The sequence below is a fragment of the Coturnix japonica genome, chromosome Z (assembly GCF_054131305.1).
Source record: "Coturnix japonica strain WE chromosome Z, WE-NBRP24, whole genome shotgun sequence".
In the NCBI taxonomy this organism is placed as follows: domain Eukaryota; kingdom Metazoa; phylum Chordata; class Aves; order Galliformes; family Phasianidae; genus Coturnix; species Coturnix japonica.
Genome location: NC_140702.1, coordinates 40,266,065 through 40,290,562, shown reverse-complemented (window position 1 = coordinate 40,290,562; position 24,498 = coordinate 40,266,065). Strand labels below are relative to the sequence as shown.

The following is a 24,498-nucleotide window of genomic DNA, read 5'->3' as shown; positions in this document are numbered from 1 at the left end:
GGCAAACGAGTGTAACTGACGGTGGTTTCCGCCAATGGGAGGTGGCAGGTCTGGGGAGGAGCGGTTCCGGGGCACTCGCCACCGGCAGCGGCGGTTGCCGGGGAATGAGCTCGGAGAAGGGGAACGTGGCGCGCAGGCGGCCCCAGCGCCACCAGAACGTGCGCGCCTTCAAGAACGACAAGTACGACACCAGCGCGCGGCTGAAGGTAGGCGCAGCGCTGCGCCCAGGCACGCAATCGGGGCCGGCCTTGGGCCCGCCGCCGGGAAGCGTGAGGGCTGAGGGGAGGCCCGGGAAGCGCCCGGGGGCAGAGGTGGGGCGGGGCGGGCGGAGCGGTGTTACCCGAGGCCTCGTGCGGGGTTCTCATCGGGTCGTAGCCTTATAAGAAAGGAAAGCTGAAATAAAGCGTTCACCTCTGGGCAGTGAGTGCGGCGAGGAAGTGTTGTCTGCAGGGCTAACAGCGCAACTTACGGAAAGGTGATTGCGCTGGTGGTCTCGTCTGTATCATCTTATTTCAGAGATCGCCACATGTCAGAGCTGATTTTGAACAACTTCAGCTGACATCTCTGCACACAACAGGTGACACTCTTTGAGACAACTGATGAGGCACTCATGTTTTCTTTAAGGCTTTAAAAAACCTGGCAGTGTGCTTAGAGGTGGCTCCATGGTCTCCTGCTTCATCTGAGCCTCTGCTGCACTCGTGGCCGTGGTTTGATACTTGTACACTATTGTTACAAAAGACCATTGTTGTCTTTTCCTTTAAATAACTTCCAAGCAAGGAAAAGGAAATGGTTCACAATGTATTCCTGGAACACCTTCTATCTTACTTGCAGCTCTGGCAACATAATAATGCTGTGAGGATGAAGACCACACAGTGTCCTGATCAGTAGCGCCACTGGAGTGGGGTGCTTTGTCTTGTGACAAAACACCTTATGAAACTGAGAAACACGAATAAAGCAAAACACAAGATGAGCAATCTGAAAGAGGAATATGTAGTGCTGTTGTTGCTATGTCAGTATCCCTTTAAGTAATCTGACTAGGCTGTCAAAAAGAATTTGAGAGGAGGGGAATAAACTGGTAAGTAAAAAACAGTGACATCAAAGAATTGTGGTTTCTTTTTTTTTTCTTTCTTTCTTTTTTTTTCTTTTTTTTCTTTTTTTTTTTTTTCCAAGTGCTTCTTGTAGGACTGGTTCTACAGGTTGAACGGGCTGTTTTCCTGCTTCAAGCATCACCACTATTATTCATTGTTTGAATCACTTTATGATATCCAATAGTAATAGATAAGTGTGTTTTCCTGTACATACCCCCTACGAAAGATCCTACAGAGCAGGTCAATCAGAAAAGTCCTTAACGAGAAACTTAGTTCAGTTTTGTAACTGAAATGGTCTCTTTAAAGTACACCTAGTTTTTTTTGTTGTTGTTGTTTGGTTGGTTGGTTGGTTTTTTTTAGTATATTTGTTATCTGAGAGAATTGACTCCACAATGCCATGAACTTAAAAAAACAGCCTATTTTGAACACAGCCAATATTCAGTGTCGTTATTAACTGTGATGTAGGACTGAGTCTGCAGGGTAATGGGAAAGAATGTTTGTTTTCTTGTGATGTACTTTTGTAATCAAATTCAAATTTTCACCTTCTTATCATAGTGATAAGTAGGCCTGATTCTCCCATTTAAGAAATTTGAAAAGAAATTTAACAAGATTTAGGTGGTGATTAATGTCATCCTACATAAGCTGAATGTTTTCAAGGAACTTTATTTCTCTTATCTTGTAACTTCTGTGTACTGGTGTGGTCCTGAGCTTCACACTGACCACACACGTCTAAGCTGTTAAGAGACAAAGGAAGAAAAAGTGGCAGTTTGATCATGAGGACTGACACAGAAATGGGACATTCCTCTTTTCCATACCTTACTGGCTCATTAGGTCAGAATGCTGAGAGTTGCTGAGAGTGGGTGGATCTCTAGTAAATCACTGCTATTTTGAGTCTGTGGCCTGTCTTTGGCTACTGTTGTTCGCAGTGCAGCTCAATACCATCTTGAAAGTCTGTAGAATGATTTTTAACTTAAAATTCATATCATTATGCACACGTACTCTGCATTAGTAATGCTGAATATCAAGTACAGCACCTTCAGGTTGTACTGTGGTTGAAGCTGATGTAGTTATTTTCATTGCTGTTTCTAGTCTTCTATGTGAAGAAGTAGCTGCAAAGGAAATTAGTATAATAGTAATCATTTTTTGTTGTTGTTTCTTGTTTGTTTTGTTTTGAAAAGTTTTATACTTTCAACCTGATATTGACCTTGGCATCCATTTTCTAATCTTAAAGACTAAAAGTTCTAATTACTTCTAGAGCATGGTGAAAAGGCACTTGTGTTTCCCCTAATGACCAGGCCCTACTACCTGCATTACTTTGGGACAGGCTAGTTGAGGTGAAACAATGCAAGCTGCCTCTGAACTGTGTTTGGGTAGCTGCCTACAACAGTGCTGGGAAAGCCCGCATGCTAGGATGAACTGAAGAATGAAGAGCTGGACAGAGTAAGACACACTGTGCTATTAATTATTGAAACTGGGCATTTGTTTATGGGTGATTGCTTTACATAGTATATTCTGGAACACCTGTTTGTGACACAGAGCTGAGGAATATACATTATGTTACGTAAACATACACTCTATATGAATTGTATTACTTAAATCAATGTGGAAACTGGAAATAAAGGTAATTCTAGAGATGAAAGCAAGCAATATTCAACAAGAACATTTAAAACTCCATTGTTATGAGATGGTAGGCCACAAAATGATTCATATTTACACCCAAATGACTGATCTGTTCCTCGGTTTCTTCCCCTTATTAATTACACCCCAGATGATAATCCAGATTTTCCAAAATTTCAGAGGTTATTAACTCTGAACCCTAACTTTACCATGATGCTGATGCTAGCTATTTCTTCATCTGGCTGTACAGATAATTTGTTTTAGTGGAGGCACTGGTCAAGGCTGTGGGAAGGCACTGGGAAGAGGCTTAATTGCTGAGTCAATGAATGAGACTTAGAAGTTCAGAAAGTAAGAGACTACCAGCTGGAAGTGACAGATAACACTGGCTGCAAACAACACTAAGTTTGTCTTGCTGCAGTATAGGGCAGCTTGTCAGGATAAAGTCTGGTTTCTAGCTATTCCTTCTGAGTTTAAAAGTGAATTCAGGCTTACCATACAGTGTTTCATGTAGGTGGAAGAGAAGCAAACAGAACGTACATTTTGGACTGTAACCTAAGACTGCAGTGAAGACACACACACACACACACACACACACACACACACACACACACACACACACAATAAAAAAAAATCAGTTCTTCCAAATATGCAGAATCTCATACTTTCTGAAATCCTTGAAGAATGAAGTTTTTATGAACCTGTTTGCCAATGTGAAAAAAGGCTACATGTCTTGGAGATGAAGAAGGCCATTTTGAACTGGGCTTAAAGAAAGATTTTGGTTTCACATGTATTGAAGGCAGTATATATTGTATATGGGCAAGAGAAGGTTTCTGGGAAAACTGATTGCAGTCTCTGAGGTGTATATTATAGCCCTGAAATACAAGGATTTGCTATCACAGAGTGTGTGGAGTTTTGTTTTTCTGAGAATGCAGTCACTCAGAAATGTTGCTACAGCCTTGTTGTTCCAATCAGTATCTCCTGTTTCTTATGAGAAGAAAGTTTTTGGATAGTGTTGATGCAGTGTTGATTTATAGTAGAACAAGCTACTGACATGTGGTAGAAGTCTGCTGTCAGTACAGTGAATCAAAACACACGTGCATGTACACATAATTAGAAACTTCCAGACAGACAGTGAGGCATCTTTGAAACCCCATTATTACATCTTCCTTGTGACTGCTTTTTTAATGCTAGCATAGGCTAGGAATTATTTTGTGAGCCAAGTTAGTAGGTGTAGGCACATCTGTTTAATACTTTCTGAACTGCTTTTGGCAGGTTGTTAAATGATTTAATGTTGGGTTACTTGAGCATATGGAGGGTGCTGTTTTATTGATGCAGTTGACCTGTCAGTGCGTATGTAATATGCATATGGAATGTTTTGTGACTGTATACTTCAAAATTGTTTATATATTTCAGCATTGCATAATTTCTTTTTCTTTGGAAAACATACAGAAGTACTGCAAGAACTAAAAGAGTTACCCTGATATTGGAGGAAGTATGGCAAAGAGGAAAGAGCTAGTGAGTAAAATAGAGAAATGAAAGTAAAAAACTGCTGTGACAGAAACAGAATGAGCTCTTAAATGGTTGAAAGGAAAGAAGTCTGGATATGTGAAATGTAGCAAATACATACAAGACTGAATATTAATAGGAAAAACAAACAACAGAGACATTTATTTTACTATTAACTTCCATGTTATGGCTGAGATAGCAGGGAAGTTTATCTTCCTGTTTGTGACGGGAACTTATTCTTACATGTTTCTCAGTGAATAAAAAATAAATAAAAATCAGATAGAATTATCCAAATATTATATTGGATAATATTATCCAAATATTTAATTTTGCATGATTTTATTTGCTTCATCAAGTCTTCTTTGCTTTTGAAAAGCAGCTTGTTTTAGTAATAGTAAGATTTAAAATCAGATACTGTTTCTGAGAAAGATAAACTTAGAAGACAAATAAAAATCAAGGTTTAACTGGGTAAATCTGCCAGCTTAATTTGCTTTACATCTGTCCATCCTTCTGCTTTGATTTTCTGAATCAGCTGGCTGGTAGAAGGATGTTAGAATTGGGTCTCAGTTTTGCACTTTGGCTATATTTCTTATCTGAGAACAGAACAGTACAGAAGCAGTACATTTGATACTGGTGTGCATCCCTGCACACTTCCTGTAACTGTATCTCTGTAATGAGAGATAAGCACTCCAGTCTTTATATTTGGAATGAAGTTGGCCTCTTAGTTCTCCTGACTTGCTGTATTTGCTTACCACTTCTACAGTGACTCAAAAATCTGTCTCTGCACGAGCCATCTTCATTCTTGCAGCACAGCCCTCTGCTTAAATTATATCTTTCTTCATTTCCCCTAGGGAATCTTCAATTTCATTGCCCCTCTCACTGAAGCTTTGTTCAGTCAAGGTGATAGGCATCTCTTCAAAATGTGACTGTATGTTAGTGACTCTGTGTGATATGTGAAAATTAAATTCATAAACACTGAATTTCTTTCTCTTCATGACTTTTGAGTCTAAGCTCTTAGTGATTTGGTCAATGTACTTAATGTGTAGCTTTGTCCTGAATGTTTGGAGTATGACTAATTGAACCAGGATAGTGGAATAGTTAAAACTTGATGTGTAAAAACGATCCAAACACAGACCTGCTCTGTACCTGATAGATACTGACTTTATGTAGATAATGTACTTGTTACTATGAAATGGAATTACTTTACTTTTAGAGCTTCTGTATTAGTCATATTTTACTGAAGACCTTTTGCAGTGGGGAAAAAGTGAATTAAAGAGTACTGAGGGAAGACTTATCAGAATGAGTTCAGGTAAGTCTCAGGACCTTGTCTGAAACAAAGCTGGCAGTGTGTCATGTGGTGAGTCCTTTGTCTTACTGCAAGGGGCATTTCCAAGCATTCTGAGTGCGTTCCTATGAGTAATGTGAAGAGACATCTTTGTAATTTGGCATGATCTGTCTTTTAGTTTTATAAAAAAGAAAATGAGAAGTTAATGACTGGAGGATTATTGTATATTCAGGAGCTGTACTTCGTAAGGGAGGGGGAAGGAGAGAGGGGGAAGAAGTGCTCTTAATAATAATTATATGCATTTCACCGTACCATAAAAAAACATCCAGTTGCAAATTTCTACAGACTTTGAATTTCCTTCAAATGAGAGGTGAAAGTAATGCCTACCTTACTCTTTGCACTGTTTATGCCACACACGCCTTCATTGTGGCCTCCTGAATTCCAGGTGTGTTACGCATCACTGAGCCAATCCCCGCGTCATGTAGGGACAGGGTTCTGTCCCCAGCACTGATAGTGTGACACATTATTGGAAACTGGGTGGTTGTCAGCAAGGAAGCTAACACTTGTTTTGAAAGGTGTTTAGCAGCAATCAGCTGTCTTCAGTGTGCACGCTTGCAGTGTTTTGAAGTTTATGGGGTTCTTCCTTGACAATACCAAAAGTAGCTGGGTACAGTAAAGCACGCTTGTGAATACAAATGCCTTTGTGTCTCTCTCCCCTCTTGCATTACTAATTAATGCAAATTAGGACAGTGAGAAGGAGAACTGGGAAGGTGGGGCTTATTTGCAGATATTTAGAAGCTTATTAAAGCTATCCTGCTTGGAATCTTTGTGTGAGCACTGAAAAGAAGGCTTATCTTCAGGTTGCATGCATTTTGAAAGAATGAGCACAGTCAAACTGACCTGTATGATTGGCAGGACTTAGCATTGATTTTCTTCTCATAAAGTTTCTGTGTTGTCTAAGTAACTATGTTTCCTGGCAAATTTGTTCCCAATAGCTGGCATCAGAGCATCAGACTTTTCTTTATTAAAGCTTTTTACAAATTCTTTTTTTTTTTTTTTTTTTTTTTTGAGGAGGGGGAGAATGGCATCTTCAATTTCTTTTTAACATGCTAAGCCAGAATTCCATCATTTGAAAGATTTTTTCTGTCTTTTAACTTTCCAGACAAGAAGTGCCATAGCTGAGCAGGTGAAGTTGAGTAAAGATGAAAAGAAACACTTTCCCATTTACTGGGAAATTAAATCCCATAGTAGAGTCTTACTCATATATAGTATTTCCTCTACCACATAGCTTTTTAAGCATGGAATAAGATACTGTGTGTTTAAAGCTAGACTTGTTATTCTAATTGAAACTTCTGTCTAATTGAAGTAGACTTTCTTGGAATAGTAAGAAGCTCTGTAAGGTCATAAAACTAAGAAATTATTTTAGTAGCTGCTATATGCATAGGTGAACTTCTAGATTTATCTCTGAAAGAATATTATAAAGCCAGGTATGGGTTAATGCAGGATCACTCCCAAAGAACTTTTTGGATATTTCAAGCAGTAAATGTGATTTTGTCCACCTTATAGTTTTTGAATATCATTTTGAATCTGTTTCAAAATACAGAATGCCTTTTTATTATTTGCAGTGAAATTTTTGTTTTCCTAGTTATGCATACATAGAACTGCATAATGATTGTAATTACTGCTATGTGGGAACTGGTATTCATTACTTGGTCTTTAAAGCAAGTGTGATTTGTTCCTGTTCACTGTCTCTGAATAACTTGCCTTGTGCAAACCATACCAGCCAGTTGGCAGTTCGTATTGCCAATCAAACTAAACACAAAAAGTTACAGAAAATCTTAGAGTAAATTTTATGTTATCTTGAAGATTTATTGTAGTTTAAAAGACCATTTTTGTAGTTTTATCCTAGATACTTGAGTTCAAAAACATCCTACATTTTTGTACGGGATGTTTGTGGCGCAAGAAACATGGAATGGTTTGCCAGCAAATATGTCAACTCAATTTTATCGTGGTCTAAAAAAACCTTCTGAGACTACTCACCTCAAGTGTGTACACAAGTTGCTCTGAAAGTAATGCCTCTTATTTATTTCTGTGGAAACTATGACTGACACAGTGAACACAAAAACAATACTTGGTAAATTCTCAGCTACAAAACCACTGTTTGGCCTCCATAAATGTTAAGCAAATGTGGACGGATGTTAGAGGGTACATTTTTTTTTTCCTCGTGGAGGATTTTAATTCCACACGTTTGCTTGATTCGCACTCCATGTCAGATGTCATTGTGTCAGACTGCCCCTTGACTGCTATCTGCCCCATAGCAACAAAATGTAATGGAATATTGGTGGGAGGGTTCAGTCGCTTCTGCCATTTCATCAGCATTCACCTCTTATGGGCAAACATCATAAAATAGGAGGTGTTGCTTTTGGAGTGGGCCTTGTAGTTTAACAGTATCTTGAGCAATAACAAGCAAAATGTTAAGCCTTGTGAGGTATCTTTTCCAAATAAAGGCAGCTTATTTCATGGTTCATTTCTACTTTAAAGGTCTAATAATGATAATAATAGAATAACAACATAAGAACACAGTTCATACTATACCTATTACTTATGGTAGTATTGTAACTATGTTAGTAATACTAAAGACCAACTCAAAGTAGAGGGTGACCTCACCACTCTTTCTGCTGAAGAAAATAACAAGGGTTAAACATATAAAATGCTTATATTATCATCAGATAATTCTCTAAATATAGTATGAATCATATTAAGCGAAAAAAATGTTTTCTAAGCAAGATTGTACTCATAAAAATATGAAAGTTTCTCTGATTCCAATTATTATTTCTTTATTTTAGAAAATAAATGCTAAACTTCATGATGGAGTGTGTCAGCATTGTAAAGATATCTTGGAGTGGCGGGTAAAATTCAGCAAGTATAAACTACTATCAAAACCAAAAAAATGGTGAGTACAAATACCTAGTCTTAATCATTGGCAGTATTGTTTGTGAACTTTTTGGAGAATGTTCTGTTTTTGGAAACTCATAAATGCTACTGTTGTGTTTTTTAGTCTGGAGTCTGCAGCAATAATCAAAATACAGTATTAATTTTCAATTTCTTTAATGTTTTTATCTTAAATGTTAGATAATGTAGCAAAGCAACTACTTCCTTCCTCACTGTTAAAATGTTTGAATATTTTTAATGATCATTTTGAACCTGTAAGTTTCCCAAAACACGTCAGTTCTTCCTCCAAAAGAAAGAGTTAAAACTGAAACACTTAAAGTGTGATTTTTCTCAGACCTTGTAGCAAGTCAGAGTTTATATTATCTGCACAATTCTATTTGTTTATTTACTTATTTATTAAGTTTATAAAGACTACCTGGTGAAGGAATGATGAGCAAGGAAAGTTTTCTTGATTTTGATATAATAATAGTGAATAAATAAAAATTCACTATCAAGCTCAGTGTTACCTCAGTTCATACAAAATGTTAACAGTACTTGTTTTTCAGTACCCTTTAGCATGTTGTTTCTTTTTATTATAGAAACCATAATCATACACATCAAACGTTTAGTGCTACTTGCAAACATAGCTGTATTGAGTATTGTTGAATAAGTACATAATAAAAGTGATAAATGCCTCTAAGTAATTTGAAGGTTTATGGCATGTTAGTCTTCTAAAGTGGTCACTTTCTGCTTTCTTGTACATGCGCATCTGTAGAGGTTCTTACATCAATGTCTCCAGATGCAGCTAACATTTCAGCAATGAAACACTGAACTCAAGGAAACTATAGGTGGAATGTGGTGCACAAAATAGTCAGCTTTGTCTCACTAGTTCCTTCTGTATTTGTGTGTTGTTCTTAGTTACATACTTATGAAATATTTGCTTCTGAACCACCTGGGGAGGTTATGTGAGCACGTGTATAATTTCCTGTGTGATTGTGTCAAAAGTTTTTTTCTTAAGTTTGAAAGAGAAGAAATATCTGTTCATACTGTATCTGCCACACGTGTGAACTTTTACTTTATAATAGAAACTATACACAAAAAATATTTTGGTTTTATTAAGTGGTCTCATCCTTTTATGTTTAAGAAATAAATATTATACTTAATGTAGAAGTCTCCAGTTTTCAAAGTGAATGTTCTGGGTTATGCTCACCATTAAGTAGGAATTTTAAAAAAGCAATAAAACTTTCACAGGTGACTAAAAAGATCATGCAGGTGAGCGTGGCATGGCAGTAAGAATGTGGTGCACAGTTCACACAGGTAGGGAGTGCAGCAAGAGCACAAGGAGGTCTGCTTTCTTCTCATCTGGTTATAGTGGGGAGTAGCACTCTATTGAGAAACATGGTGACCACCCACCACCCCAGTTGGTCTGAGGTAGAAACCTAAATGAAGGAGGCACCACAGCCTTTCCGGGCTGATGTGTACATTCAGATGGACTTCCCAAGGAGTGACAGAGCTGCCCAGAACTTTGAGCCTGAGGGCAGAGTGGGATGTCTTGGGTGTGAGTGTGCCCAGATTGATGAATTTTCTTGAGCTGGTGGCCAGGTTGCATGAGGAAGTCACCAGGCTGAGTTGTACCCAGCAGTTGGAGAGAATATAATGCTTGATGTCATACATTGGCACAAGCAGACCAACAGCCCTGTCTTAAGTTTCAGAAAGGGGAAGAAGATAAGCAGACTTCCAGCCCTATGGAATCAGATAGCAAAAAATATTCAGGATGTAGGAGGCTGGACCTTTGTCTCTGCTAAGGAAGAAGCCTTTCCTTTGCCCCTGAAATACCCTCAAGCAACAGATGTGAAGCTCTGGGGATGGAAAGAGAAGAAGGTGTGGGTAGTGGCTGAGAACTGTAAAGGAATAACCATGTCAAGATGGTCCAACCAAAAACCTGAGTTAGAGCCAGTGCAGTTAAAAAAAGATGAGCATCTGAATGATTAGGGATTTTGCACCGAGAAGCACTGCGGGCCCCATTTGCTGGCTGGGTAGTCACTGCAGAAGTTTTCTGTCTGCCAGAAGCCTGCATCTGGGACATCCAGAAGAGGATACCAGGTATGAAAAAGCAGGAGGACTACTGTCTGCTGTTGAATTTGCAAGCTGGCTTACAGAAGGCCGCAACTAGGAAATTAGAAAACATTAAAAAAGACTTTTTGTCCCTTGGGAAGATGATGAAGGTATTAGAAGCCTCGCTAGTGTTCTCCTCAGTCTTCCTGGTTGGATACAGGGAACAAGGCAGGAGAATGAACCAGTTTGTGAATGGATGCATGGATGGTGTCACATTAAGGGCTTTTGGTACTGCGATCTGGAATGCACCTTTGTATAAACTGGACATGTTTATGTTGGTTTGGATGTATCTGAGGAGGAGGGAAAAGAATATACTGGGCAGCAAGCTGGCTGGACTTATCATTAGAGCTTTAAACAAAATTTGTTGGAGGAAGGAGATGTGCTGCTGAGTGATAGAGAAAATCTGGAAACACTGTCACTTTAGGAAGCAGCAGAGGAAAACCTCAGATTTGTCGCAAAGGAATTTGGGAGGGCTGCTTCAGGATGATAACGTGGTCAGTAGGCCAGCTGACATGATGCTGTACAAATGCACACAGCATAGTGTGTACAAAATCAGGAGTTGGAAACTGTGCTACAAATAGAGAACTCAGACCTAATTGCTGTTTTAGAAATGTGATGGGACCAATCACACGACTGAAATACTATGATTGAGGGCTATAATCTTTTTAGAAGTGATAGGCAAGGTAGGAGTGGCGATAGAGTTGCCCTGTATGTTAAGAAGATGGTAGATTACAAATAGCTGCCTCTGAGAAACAGTCATGACCAGATTAAGAGTTTGTGGATTAAAATCAGGTACCAAGCCAATAAAGGACATCTGATTGTCAAGGTTTACTGTTGGCTGCCTTATTATGAAGAACCTGTTGACAATACCTTTTTGGTTTAGCTACAAAAGGCATTGTGCTTGTAGCATCTTCTCCTGACAGAGGGTTTTCAACCACCTGGAAACCTGCTGGGAAAACAACATTGCATGATGCAAATAATCCCAGAGTCAGTTGAGGATAAATTCCTGGTCCAAATATTGAACAGACCAGCCAGAGGTGAAGTGTTGCTGGCTGGTAAGCATCATTTCTGTGCCTGGGAAGATTATGGAACAGATCCTCCTGGATGATATGTTAAGGCACATTGGGGATGAGCAGGCAATCTAAGACAGCCAGCATGGCTTCACCAAGGGCAGATCGTGCCTGACCAGTCTGGTCACCTTCGGTGATGATGGAGTGACAGCATTTATGGGCCAAAGAAGGGCAACTGGTATCGTCTGCCCAGACTTGTGACAGGTCTTTGACATGGGCCAACCACATCCTTATCTCAAAACTGGAGAGAGATGGATTTCAAGGGTGGCCTATTTGGTGGGTAAATAATTGGTAGTCACAGCCAGAGGGTTGTGGTAAATGGCTCTGCATCCAGGTGGAGGCCGGTGACAAATGGTGTTCTCCAGGTGTCCGTCTTGGGACTGGTGTTCTTTAACATCTTCATGAATGACATAGATGTTGGGAATGAGTGCACCCTCAGCAAGTTTGCTGATGACACCAAGCTGAATGGTGTAGTTGATATGGCAGAAGGAAGGGATGCCATTTAACCTGGAAAGGTTAAAAAAAAAAGAAAAGCATCCAAAAAGATTTGTAAATCAGGGAAGCATGAGAAATAGAATAAATGGCATTGCAGGACAGTTTCTTCTAAGTATGTCATTGTAGTTTTGAACAAGTAAATTAGACTTCGTATCATTTTAAACTTTAATTCCGCAGTGATTTCTGTTTGTTCCTACAGCCATTGGTTACTGTGCTGGCTGAGTAGGCTAGTGTTCTGAAAGACCTAGACTATTAAGAATTTCAATTGGTTAGGCTTCTAATTTAAATAAATACATTACATGCTTTAAAAATAGGACTTTCAAGCTAAGAAACTGAATTATTTTCATCACAGAGTATGGAAATCGAGGACTTTAAATATAAATCTATTTCTATTTTTTTAACCTCTGATAAAGTTATGATTTTTAGTACAACCGCAACTTAGCCTTTAATTTTATTTGATGTATTTAAGTATTAAGGATTAAACTATTAAAAACAGACTAGCTTGCATTAGTATTGTCCCTGATCAGTGAGATACAACTGAGAAGAGCTGTAGACATAGTAGAATCTCACAAGACATTGATATATACTTGATGTTCATCTTTAGCCTGTTAGTCAACAATTCAAGTGTTTAGAGTTGTACAGGACATACTAAAAGTTCCTTGACAGACTTTGAGTACCAGAAGAATCAAGCAAAGATTACTTATTTTAAGACAGCTGCCTAATGTGGGTTATTTAATTCTGGGTTTTGTTCACCAAAAATACGAGGCATTAGAAAGATCAGCTGAACATTAAGCCATAGCATTTCAGAAATTATTTGATGTACAGAGTTCTACCATATTTGAAACAGTAACTAAAAACCTCTAGAAAATTAGGATGGTTTTGTTTAGCATAAAGTTCCTTGCAGGCATGGATTTATAGAAATAAACGTCCAGCACTGGTTTTGTTTATATTCTGAGAAGTTCAAGAAAAAGACATTGTACTGTTTTGATTGAAACTCTTCAGTCTGTAAAAATCTATGCACTTTCTTATGCCTTATTCTTATTAGCTTTTATTGGTAAGACAAATGAATAATTTATGCAGCTTTTAAAGCAAAATAACCTATTGAAATGAATGGAAAGATTTATTTTGTCACTTCAAAGGAAAAATTTTTTATTTGTTTAATATTTCTTCTTCGGTTCTGGTTTTAGTAAGAAAGTATGAAACTGGACTATAGAAGTGCTTCTTTTGAAGGCTCTCTGTGTTGTGCATGTTGTCTTTCAACACAGAATATTTAATAAATGTTTACCAGAGAAAGAAGTAATTATGTTTTCTTTCTCTTCACAGTGTGAAGTGCCTCCAGAAAGCTGTGAAAGATCCTTACCATATTATTTGTCGACCATGTGCTAGTAAACTAGGAGTTTGTGCCAAATGTGGAAAGGAAAAAGAAATTGTAATTCCGTAAGTAGCTTGTAGATTATGTAGTTTCAGTACTGTACTTCTTCTTTCCCTTTTTAATAAGGCTTGTTTGGAAACTATACAAGATACTGTTACACTTCATGCCATATTCTGTATAATCCTGACAGGAATCAGTAGAAGTCTGATTTCTGCTGAAATCAGGGTGGGATGCTTATTGATGTTGGTGAGGGTGGGCCAAATAAGCCTAACTCAAATAAGACACTTTATTTTGATACCAAGAGAAGATTGCATTTCTTCCTTAGGAACAAAGCACTCTGAAATAGATTTAAATATGCAGCACCATAAAATATGCATAAGCCAATTTACTGTTTGCATTTTGTGTATCATTTGATGACTCGGTTACCAGTGAACAGAAATAAAGGTGGGCTGATACTGAGCATGGTGTTACTGCAGTGTTTTTAGCAGGCTTTTCTCTTTAGTTCTTTTAGTAAAGAAGTCACTTTTATTGAGCATCCTATATTAACTTACTGGTATGTGACTGCTCACCAGCAGTTGACTAGTTAGTCAGACTACTTATATACAATCATACATATATACATATATATGCCTCTGTGCCTGGGAAGATTATGGAACAGATCCTCCTGGATGATATGTTAAGGCACATTGGGGATGAGCAGGCAATCTAAGACAGCCAGCATGGCTTCACCAAGGGCAGATCGTGCCTGACCAGTCTGGTCACCTTCGGTGATGATGGAGTGACAGCTTTTATGGGCCAAAGAAGGGCAACTGGTATCGTCTGCCCAGACTTGTGACAGGTCTTTGACATGGGCCAACCACATCCTTATCTCAAAACTGGAAAGAGATGGATTTCCAGGGTGACCTATTTGGTGGGTAAATAATTGGTAGTCACAGCCAGAGGGTTGTGGTAAATGGCTCTGCATCCAGGTGGAGGCCGGTGACAAATGGTGTTCTCCAGATGTCTGTCTTGGGACTGGTGTTCTTTAACATCTTCATGAATGACATAAGATGGTGGGAATGAGTGCACCCTCAGCAAGTTTGCTGATGACACCAAGCTGAATGGTGTAGTTGATATGGCAGAAGAAAGGGATGCCATCCAGAGTGACCTTGATAAACTTGTAAGGTGGGCCCATGTGAACCTGATGAGGTTCAACAAAAGAAAATGTAAAATGTTGCACTTGACTTGGGGTAATCCCAGCTATGTACACTGACTTGGAGAAGAATTCTTTGAGAGCAGCCCTGCTGAGAAGGACCTAGGTATGTGAAAAACATGTCCTGGTATGTGAAAAACCTAGCATGAGACAGCAGTGTGTACTTGTGGACTGGAAAGCCAATGGTATCCTAGTCTACTTCAGAAGACAGGTGGCCAGCTGGACAGGGGAGGTGCTCTTCTCTCACGAGGTCCCAGCTGTAGTCCTACATCCAGTCCTGGCACACAGGAAGAATGTGGAGCTGTTAGAGAGGGTCCAGATGAGGACCACGACAGTGAGGCCAGAGAAAAGACAGGCTGAAGGAGCTAGGCTTGTTTGGTCTGGAGAAGAGAAGGAAGACTTCATTATGGCCTTCCAAGTATTTAAAGGGAAATCATAAACAGGGGAGTCAACTTTTTATGCAGGTAGATAGAGGTAGGACAAAGGGAAATGATTTTAAACTAAACAAGAGAGGATTTATTTTTGATGTCGGGGGAAGTTTTTCACTGAGAGGGTGGTGAAATGCTGGAACAGGTTGCCCAGAGAGGTTGTGGATGCCTCATCCCTAAAGGTGTTTAAGGCTGGGCTGGGTGGGACTCTGGACAACCAGGCCTAGTACTTATCTAGTGATTGGTTGTCCTACTTGTGGTAGGAGAGTTGGAACTTGATGATCACTGATGTTCCTTCCAACCTAAGCCATTCTATGATTTTATCATAAGTAAATACGTTTTATTATTATTATTATTATTATTATTATTATTATTATTATTATTACTTGGTCTCCTTTCCCTTACTGTCAACTCAACATGAAAGTAATTTTGGATTATTTTCTCCCTTCTCCTTCCTTCCTTACTCTCCCAGGTAGAATGTTGTAACCTTCATCCCATTCTTTTTAAAAATAATGATAAATTCCAGAAGTAATAGTTGCTAACTTAATACTGATTTCTGCAGGATTGATAAAGAACAAGATGGAACTGAGAATAAGACTACTGAAAATGGCCAGGAGAGTGGACTGGAGGATGAACTGGATTTTGACACAAACTTCAGTAGTACAGACAATGAAGAAGATTCTGATAGGCTTGAAGACAGATTTAAAAGCATGAATTTTGAAAGGACAGAGATCCAAAAAGTTGAGTTTCTAGAAGAGACTGTACACAATCAAGTGTGATAGACTGATGCTTTCCCATGACCTCTGCTCTAAAAGCCTGTTTTGACATTTAAAGTCTGAATGTATTGGCACAGGGTGTTTTGGTGCTTCAGAGTTTGAATCTTTAAGTGCAGTTATTTCTTGTATAGATGTTCCCCTCTCTGTTATTGTTATGAATTCAGTATTGCACAACTGTTGTATTGCCATTTGAAAAACTACATGGACATCTGTAGGACAAATAGAAAGTACTGTCATTTAAAGAAAAAAAATAAAAAAATAGAAATGTCAAACCAATTTTAATAGATTTTGAGGGAAGAACTTGCATCTGTTGTCAATGAGCTTCCAGAGTTCATTACTGGAATATCAAGTGATCACTGGTCTTACACCAGCTGTCTCTTTTCCATGGAAAGAGTGCCTAAGTACCATCAATATCCATTTCATGTTTGTGACCTTGTTTTTAGCAATATTTTGAAATGAAAGAAAAGAAAAAAATAGGATAAGGCTTTATAATTTTTCATACAGGTTCCACATTTTCTTTCAAAGGTAGGCATAATGTGGTTTCCTCTGATACAAAAACACTTAGGTGTCATGTCGAAATGCTGGTATAGAATTATGTTTAATCAGTTACAATTTCAAATGTGTATAATTACATAGCAGGATATGTAGTTATAGTCTTCTTGATTTTCAGTTCCTTGTAGGGGTTATTTCAATGTAACATTGAAACATCCTTTAAAAATTATCTCTAAGGAACTGGTTTAATTCGTGTTTCTTTTTGGTGCTGCCCCTCTGCTTTTGAAGAAAGATATTTTTCTATGTCCATTTTCTGCATATATAGATTTTTGCAAAGTGTTTTATGACAGCCCTGAGCACCAAACCATTGCAAGTCATGGTCTTCTCTGTTCTTGTTAACACGTCATTACACTTTGTCTCAGTGAAGAGCCATAAGTAAAGTTTAATACCTATTTGAGTAGTATTTTATGCCCACTTGCAAATCATAAAGCACTGGAGTTTATGACCAAAACAGCCCATCTTCGTTCTCCACTCTCTATAAATATGTTGTTTATAAGATAAAGAACTAGCTTTATCAATCTCAGATTCTTTCACACAATTTCAATAAATAAAAACCAAATTCATCATTTTAAAATGTATAGAATGGCGGTGACTTGGAAGAGTGTTTGTTAAGCTGCATGGCAGGAGAAGTAGTGTGGTGTTTAGAAGAGACTAGAAGATGGTCAGAAGGTCACACTGCATTGACTGATATGTCCTCCCACCAGGTCAGCGGTGACGTCTGTCTTTGTGTGACATTGCCTGTTGTTCTGCCAGTTGACACTGGTAAAGACCGAGTAAACACGGAGTATCCCCAGCAGACACTGGAAATGCATGGTGATTCTGGGGTGTAGTTAATAAGTAATTTGGCACCAGCTGCAGAGAGGTGCTTTATGGAGGGGAAACATGAATTTTCATGAGAATGATATACGTACAGGAAACATTCTTTCACTTGGAAAAATTTGATAATGACTTAGCCTTCTGTGCAAAGGTGAAAGGAAATCCTGAAATGATAGGAAAACTTACTTGTGCTATTGGCAATAAGAAAAGGGGAAGGGCTGCCTTGTGAAAGTCAGCATTATATTCCAGCAGTATGGGGGAAGAGAAGTTGAGCAACAAGAGCAACAAAAACAAAAGAAGTTAGAAAATAGTCTGAAGTTAACATACTTACATGTAACTAGTTGTCTATTCTGAGTTTACTTGTATGTGTGTGAAGTGCTTGTTGAAATGAGGATTTTCTAGAGATTGAACCCCTTTAAATACTGATCTTTGAAATATTTTGATGAAAAAAATCAAACAAAAGATCAATTTTTAGGAAGAAATTCTTTCCTGAGAGAGAGATGGTGGGGCACTGATGCAGGATGCCTACAAAAGTTGTAGTTGCTCTGCCCCTTGTGGTGTTCAGTGCTAGCTTGAATGAGGCCATGTGCAACCTGATCTGTTGTGTGGGAATCCTGTTCTTGGCAGAGGGTTGGAGTTTTAAGGTCCCTTCCAACACAAGCCATTCTATGATCCCTCTATCTGAACAGGTTTTATGGAGACAATCTCCAGGGTAGTTACACAATAAGAATCATCTTTGGATTTTTTTTTAATATCTATATATATAGATTTAAGTGAGATTTTGAAGGCTTCCTACTTCTTCTGCAAGGAGTATAGTGAGTTTGTAAACTTAGCAAGAGGGGAAATGCTATCACTGTGACAGCAGTGTACTGAGATACTATTAAAGTGATCTGTATAGGATGACTGACTTAGGGGTTTCAGGAATTTTACTGAGCATTGTGGGTAGATGCCTAATACATTACTGAAGAAGGGAATTATAGATGTTGATTGTCATCTGAAGAATACAGAAGATGAAGTGATGCTGCTGATACAGGTGGATTCCTGTTAACTAATTGTCCTTATGAGTATTATCAATTCTCATTTAGTGTGACTCATCACTGATAGTAATTAATTAGATAATGGTCTGTTGATGCGTGAGTAAGGTGTACAGGGTGATTCTCACTTCACAAGGGGAAATGCTTATCATAGAACTTGTCATTGTTGACTTCATCAGGTTTCTGGAAAACAAAATTCCCATATGTGTGGAGGTGTTCAGGGAATCTGGATTTACTGCAGCATGAGGAGAGTCCTTTATGGATGTTGCTGCTTCCTAACATTATTTCCTATCTATCTTTTTTGTAGTTTATATGTATCTCTGTAAGATATTCAAGTGTTTTAAAGTATTACATGATATAAAAAGCACTGATGATTATTTACTCCTAGTTTTGCATGGGGCTGGGCTGTTCTTTTCTTGTCTTGGCTACTGATTAATCTATATTCCTCTAAAGTATATAATACCAGCCTCTGAAGCTTTATAGGACTACTGGTTAATTAAGAAGAGGGTAAGTAGTTTTCTCCCTATAATGGGCATGTACTTGGATGCTGAGATGCAAATCATGGCATTAGCAAGGAAAATAGAGGGAAAAAATAGCAGGTAGAAAAAAATGAGCCACCTAGTAATCCTCTAGCCCTACAATTACGTGAGTTTTCTTTGTTAAGGAATTCTCACAAATAAATAGACTCCAGCAGAAAATGCAAAACTGCTTCTCCTTAAAGGAAGCATCTCTGTGACTTAAGCTGTTAATGAGGAAAGGTTTCTAAGCTGCATAGAGACCTTAATGACAAGATATTTAGGGAGCTGGTCATGCGAACTGACAGCATTTGTTTCTTTTCATTCTTCTGCCTGTCTTTTATCTGAAAGCTTTTAAGAGGACAAAGCTACATATGAAAAATACATGTTCTATACACATGCTCTCATCACATACAGTGCATATGTAAATTAGAGTTCTTGTCCTCAGAACGGTTGAGAACATGCTGGTATCTGAAATGAGGTAGATCTATGCGACGACTGATAGTGTGTTCTCAGACAAATCACCTGTAGGGGGCTAGAAATGAAATACTTGCCAAGTTTCCAATACTGGATATTTTTGTTGGAATCTTTAAAACAGTTAAGATGAAATTGCAGAGAAGTTTGCTTTCTTTTTCTTTTTTTTTTTTTTCTTTTTTTTCTTCCACCCCCCCACACCCCCCATTTCTGTTCCTACCTTCACGAACTGAAGTCATAATACAATACAAGCCATATCTAATACATTGGAATTTTTACCTGAATTTCAATTGTGTATCATCTGTATTTCCGTTCACCATGGACAGAGTTTTAGAAAACCGAGTTAAAGACTTTGGTGTAATTACATAAGTAAAAGGTCTTTGAAAGCAGTACCAAACAGTGTTTGTTCATTCATGTACTGCTGCAACTGCAGCACAGAAGACCATGTTTCTGTACAAGAATATGAAATGGTTATGTGTGTTCCTGAATGGTAGCACTCACTTTAAATGTCTCTTTTTGGAACACCTTGCGTTTCTGAGCCTCAAGTTTGTCATACTTATGTTTCCAGCACTTCTCTTGCTGTTTCCTACATACTACCTGAGCAAGTGTGACATAGCGTGTGAAAACAGTCTATGAGGATTAACCATAGTTTAAATGTTTGTAAGAGTAGCAGTAGTGAAACTTGTAACATTTGTTAAATCAAGAAGTGCATGGTAATTACATCACAGCTTGAATTGCTGTTTCTCACAGACTTCCTCATTATTTATTCCTCTTTCCCACAATCTGGTTCTGCACTGTGCAAATTGCTAGTTTGAATGAGAACTGACACAGCCTTTGAGCTGTAACTACATTTTTCCAGGTTATCCTGTGTGGCATCTGCAGAGTTGATGCCACAACCGTAAAGTGAACTGCTTGCTTCGAAATAGTGACGTTGTGAAGTGTGTGTGAAGTGAAATGAAGCTGAATGTCTTGGGGAAGAGATAAAAAGACCCTATGGCATTTCTTGTTATAGTTGAGAAATGCAGAATAACCCTAAACCTTTCATTTCCAAGGAAAAATGAATCCGATAAGAGAAGATAAAATCTATTATTTCACCAAGGGCAGATTTGCTGTTGCTTTCATGACAAAGATTTTAAGGAATTTCACTGGCATTAAGTAATGTGTCACACTCAAAGACAGTAACAACTCATCAGTAGTGGCTGAGTCTTTCTCAAAAGAAGTTAGTGATTGAATCTCCCAGGATGGAACAAGCTTGTTCCTGCTTCATTTGGAGAAAGGGCATAATATATATTCTTATATATTCTTTATATGCTATAGAAGTGTAATCCTGTGCTCTGGAAAGACCCAGCTAATGAGGAATTTGGCATAAGCGTCTAGGTTTGTTAAGATGATCTGATGCTATTATGCCATAACATTTTTCTTTGGGTAACGTGAAGGATTAAGACTTCTCAGAGCTATGTAATTTTTGTAACAACAGCATTTTTACTGCCTCAGCAGAAAGTTCTTTTACACTCTATACTCTTTGTATTAGCTTGTGTTGCATTTGGGTATAAATAATTATGATCATTTGTAACATTATGATCTCTTCTGCATCAGAACAGAATTACAAATTGAATCACTGCATTCAGCTACTAGCTGCTCCATTCACATCCCCACAGCTTAACTTTTCTCTGAGGACTGAGGAAGCCAAACAACGGGGATGACTGTCTGTGTGCATTACTTCAAATGTCCCATTAGCAGCTGACTGGCTGCGACACAAAAAGGGCTGCAGCCCTCACCCAGCACACTTCAGAAATGTGTCCCATTGGCCATTCTTGTCTCCTGTCAGTCCAAGCATGTGGCGGCCCAGACCTCTCTTCTATAGAGGTTAGAATTAGAAGTGTGCTTTATTCTCCGGAGCTGAAGGGCTGGAGAGGAGGGAGGTGGGGAGGGAGGTGGAGGGAAAGTTTGGCTTGCCATTAATAAGAATGCAAAATAAAGAACAGTGCTTATGCTTCTAGCCTTTCAATGCAGAAGAGGGTCTCAGCCAAATATCTGAGGGTGTCAGGCAGAGTTCCTGAGCCAGGTCTGTCCAAAATGCCCTGTGGAGATAAAAAACAAAGGAAAGGGCACTGGCTGAAATAAACACAGTGCTGAGCTTGTGAGTATGGAAATACAGAGGTTCACACAGCCCACAGCCGCCTCTCTTCATCTTCACAGATTCCAGCTGTCATTGTAATGAGTGTGGAAATTAATCCAAATAATAACCCACTGCTTTAGCATAATTGATCTGACAGCAAGTTAGTGTTTATTGCCTTCTGGCATTCTTAATGAGATTTGAAAGCAGGCTGTGAGGAATGAAATACCTTGTTCCTATCTGAGCTCTCTTAATTTTAGGTGAAAATGAAAGCAATTTTGTAGTGGGCAGAAACTGTTCTGTGGTGTAGCTGTTATCCTGGAGCCCAAACAGAAATTGCCTAGAAAGAATTACTAAACCAGTCCCTGAAGTTGAAACTAGGCCATAACAGTGGCAAGAGTTATCACTGTAGTGTGATGGTGTTTCCATTCCTAACCAATCCCCCCTACCCATCCCTTTAAGCCGTGTTTAGCATGGTTAATGTTACTGAGCGAAGTTCTGCTGTGTACAAAGCCACTTCATAGACAAGACCACTGAGTCATGTTGTTCTCCATCTGGGACTGCTGTGTGACAACGAAACTTGATTTGATGATCTTGCGTATATATTGGTGGTTAAGTATGTCTTTTCTAATGGATTTAACATCAAGATAGTCCACTGGGCTTCATGTTTGACTTACTTACTTTGACTGAGGTTTGTTTGCCTTGAACCTTCTTATTTACAGGAGTGCTTTGATGCTCCATTGATGACAAGGTCTCGAACCTGAATGGCAGTTCCTGATCCACAGTATACTGTGTGAGGTAAGGCAGATACATGAGGGTCATAGGAGCTGTGAAGTTTCACAGCAGTCAGCTGAGAAAGCGTGTCAGTAGAATCCCTAAACCTTAAATCCTAACCAATTCTTTACCAGAGCTTTTTTTTGTTCCCTGTGTAAAATGAAGTATAACCTTTTGTAGGCTAATTTTTATTTTTTTTCCCTTAACAAATGCAGAACAAGGAAAAAAAAAAAAATCTTACATCTGGAAGCCAGCAAATACGCTGTTGGTATGGGGTGCATCGCTGAGCAAAGAAGCAAGACTTTCCGGTGTGCCGCGGCCAACATTCCTCTCTAGAAGATACTCCGCTACGACACCAGGTGTCACTATAACAAAGTGAAAAGGTTGAGTTGGAATTCGTCTTCTACTAAGCGGTGACAGAGGCTTTGAAAACCACCAATGACCTCAAGGCATTGCCTTGTCCTCACCAGATTTTGTCTCACGGGCATACATCAGTACAGAAAGGTGTGGGTGTTCTGCACTTCTAGCAAGGGGTTGCAGCTGCTCAGGAGAGGGGCTTGGATCGACTGTGGAAAACTGAGCCAGGAGCTCTGCTTTTGATCTGGAATCTGCTTTTAGGGAAGGCTTAAAAAGCCACACATCCCAGCCTGGGTTCCACACTGATAGCTGTAGTGCTGCAAGTAGGCAACGTGTGAATGTGTATGAATTTTTAAAATGTGTGTTAGTGTCCTCATCCTGAGCTCTAGCTTTTTTTGTGAGTTTAAAAATGAAATCAGCGCACCAATGACATATAAATCACACCTCGGAAAAGGATTACACATTGTAATCACAGAATGGATTAGATAGGCTGGGATCTCAAAGCCCATCCAGCTGCAACCCCCTGCAGTGGGCAGGGCTGCCCCCCACCAGCTCAGGCTGCCCAGGGCCATATCCAACCTGGCCTTGAGCGGCTCCAGGGATGGGGTACCACCCACTGTCACTGGGGTTATATTAACATCAGTTTGTGCATTTTCTTGGTAGTCTTAGAAAACCAGCACAGAACTATTGGGACAGAAGGAAACTGAAAATGAAAAATGCTGCCTCCAAATGACATTCCACTGAGCATGTAGGTTTTCAGCAGCTGCTTTGCAGAACAGCTTCTGAGCTGTAAGTAGATAAAGCCCAGAAAAACAGGTGTATGCCAGGGTAGAAAGAAAACAATCTTCAGTTAGCCAACAACAAGAGGAAGTGAGAAAGAGATGAATATTGACTTCCCATACTATCTTCTAAATAAGCACTTGCCTTCCCATGGTAGGTTAGCCTTGGCTAACCACCAGATGGCCATGCAGCTCCACACTCGCTACACAGTCCTGCAGGATGGGGAGAAAGTAGAAGGAAGGTGAGAAGAGTTGTGGACTGAGAAAAGGACAGTTTAACTCAACACAAAAGCTGGGAAACAAGCAAAGAAAAAGCAATGCATTCAGTCACCACTTCTCATCGGCAAACAGGTGTTCAGAGCTCCCTGGAAAGCAGGGCACCACTAAGTGAAAAGTCACTTCACAAGACAAACACCATGAAAGATAACTTCCTTTCTTTCTGTTTCCTTGAACTTTTATTACTAGCATGGCAACATACAGAATAGGACATCCCTTTGGCCAGTTAGAGTCAGCTCTCTTGGCTGTGTCCCCTCCCAGTTTACTTCTTGCACAGTGACAGAGCTTTAAAGAATAAAAGCCTCTCCTGTGTCCAAGCATTGTCCAGAAATGACCAAAGATTGGTGTCTTACTAACAGTTCCAGACAGAAGCCCAAAGCACAGCTCCGTGAGGGCTGCTATCAAGACAACTAGTTCTACCCCAGCCAGGCACAGTTTGCCTTGTGTGCCTTTAGTGTGTCATCTGAATTGCTTTGAGTGTTACCTGAATAGTCTCTACAGCAATCTTAGTTCCGAGTACCAAAAGTATAAATTACTGTAGCACTGTTAATACATACATTTCTAGGCACAGATTTAGCAAATCTGTAAGAAAATTTGTGAGCATGCACATAGGGACCCACATATTTCAAACTGTTGAAAAGCCTGTATTTCACTAACAGTTGCTGTATACACTATGGGGCAAAAATTCATGAAAAGCAAATCCTTTATTGAAAGAAAGGTGTCAACAGTGACAGCAAGAGGAACTGCAACAAAAAGATGAATTATGACCTATTCCTTATTTCCAGAGCCTTCGGTATTTAAATACATATATATATTCATATATATATATATTTATATTGGAATGTATATATCTCTATATATATCCATAATGTTCTGCATGTTCATCATTTGAAGATCCAGAATCAAAGAATGATATTTGAGTCTATGGAG

At 39.0% G+C, this 24,498-nt stretch overlaps 1 protein-coding gene and 1 long non-coding RNA gene across 3 annotated transcripts; one reads left to right on the top strand and one right to left on the bottom strand.

Moving 5' to 3' along the window:
- The first annotated feature begins 62 nt into the window (after positions 1-62).
- Positions 63-22,180, top strand: CZH9orf85 (chromosome Z C9orf85 homolog). Of its 2 annotated transcripts, none has more exons than XM_085528707.1 (4): positions 63-206; positions 8,343-8,449; positions 13,431-13,544; positions 22,105-22,180. In XM_085528707.1, exons 1-4 carry the CDS (start codon positions 105-107, stop codon positions 22,124-22,126), a joined length of 345 nt encoding a protein of 114 aa, XP_085384833.1. In that variant the 5' UTR covers positions 63-104; the 3' UTR covers positions 22,127-22,180. The 2 variants fall into 2 exon arrangements, with proteins under 2 accessions (XP_085384833.1, XP_015704613.1); XM_015849127.3 differs by lacking the exon at positions 22,105-22,180 and adding an exon at positions 15,662-17,005.
- Positions 1,955-5,949, bottom strand: LOC107306198 (uncharacterized). Its single transcript, XR_001552035.3, has 3 exons — positions 5,884-5,949; positions 2,123-2,197; positions 1,955-2,039 (listed from the first exon to the last, which is right to left on the bottom strand). It is a non-coding gene; the product is annotated as an uncharacterized LOC107306198 (long non-coding RNA).
- Positions 22,181-24,498: the final 2,318 nt, after the last annotated feature.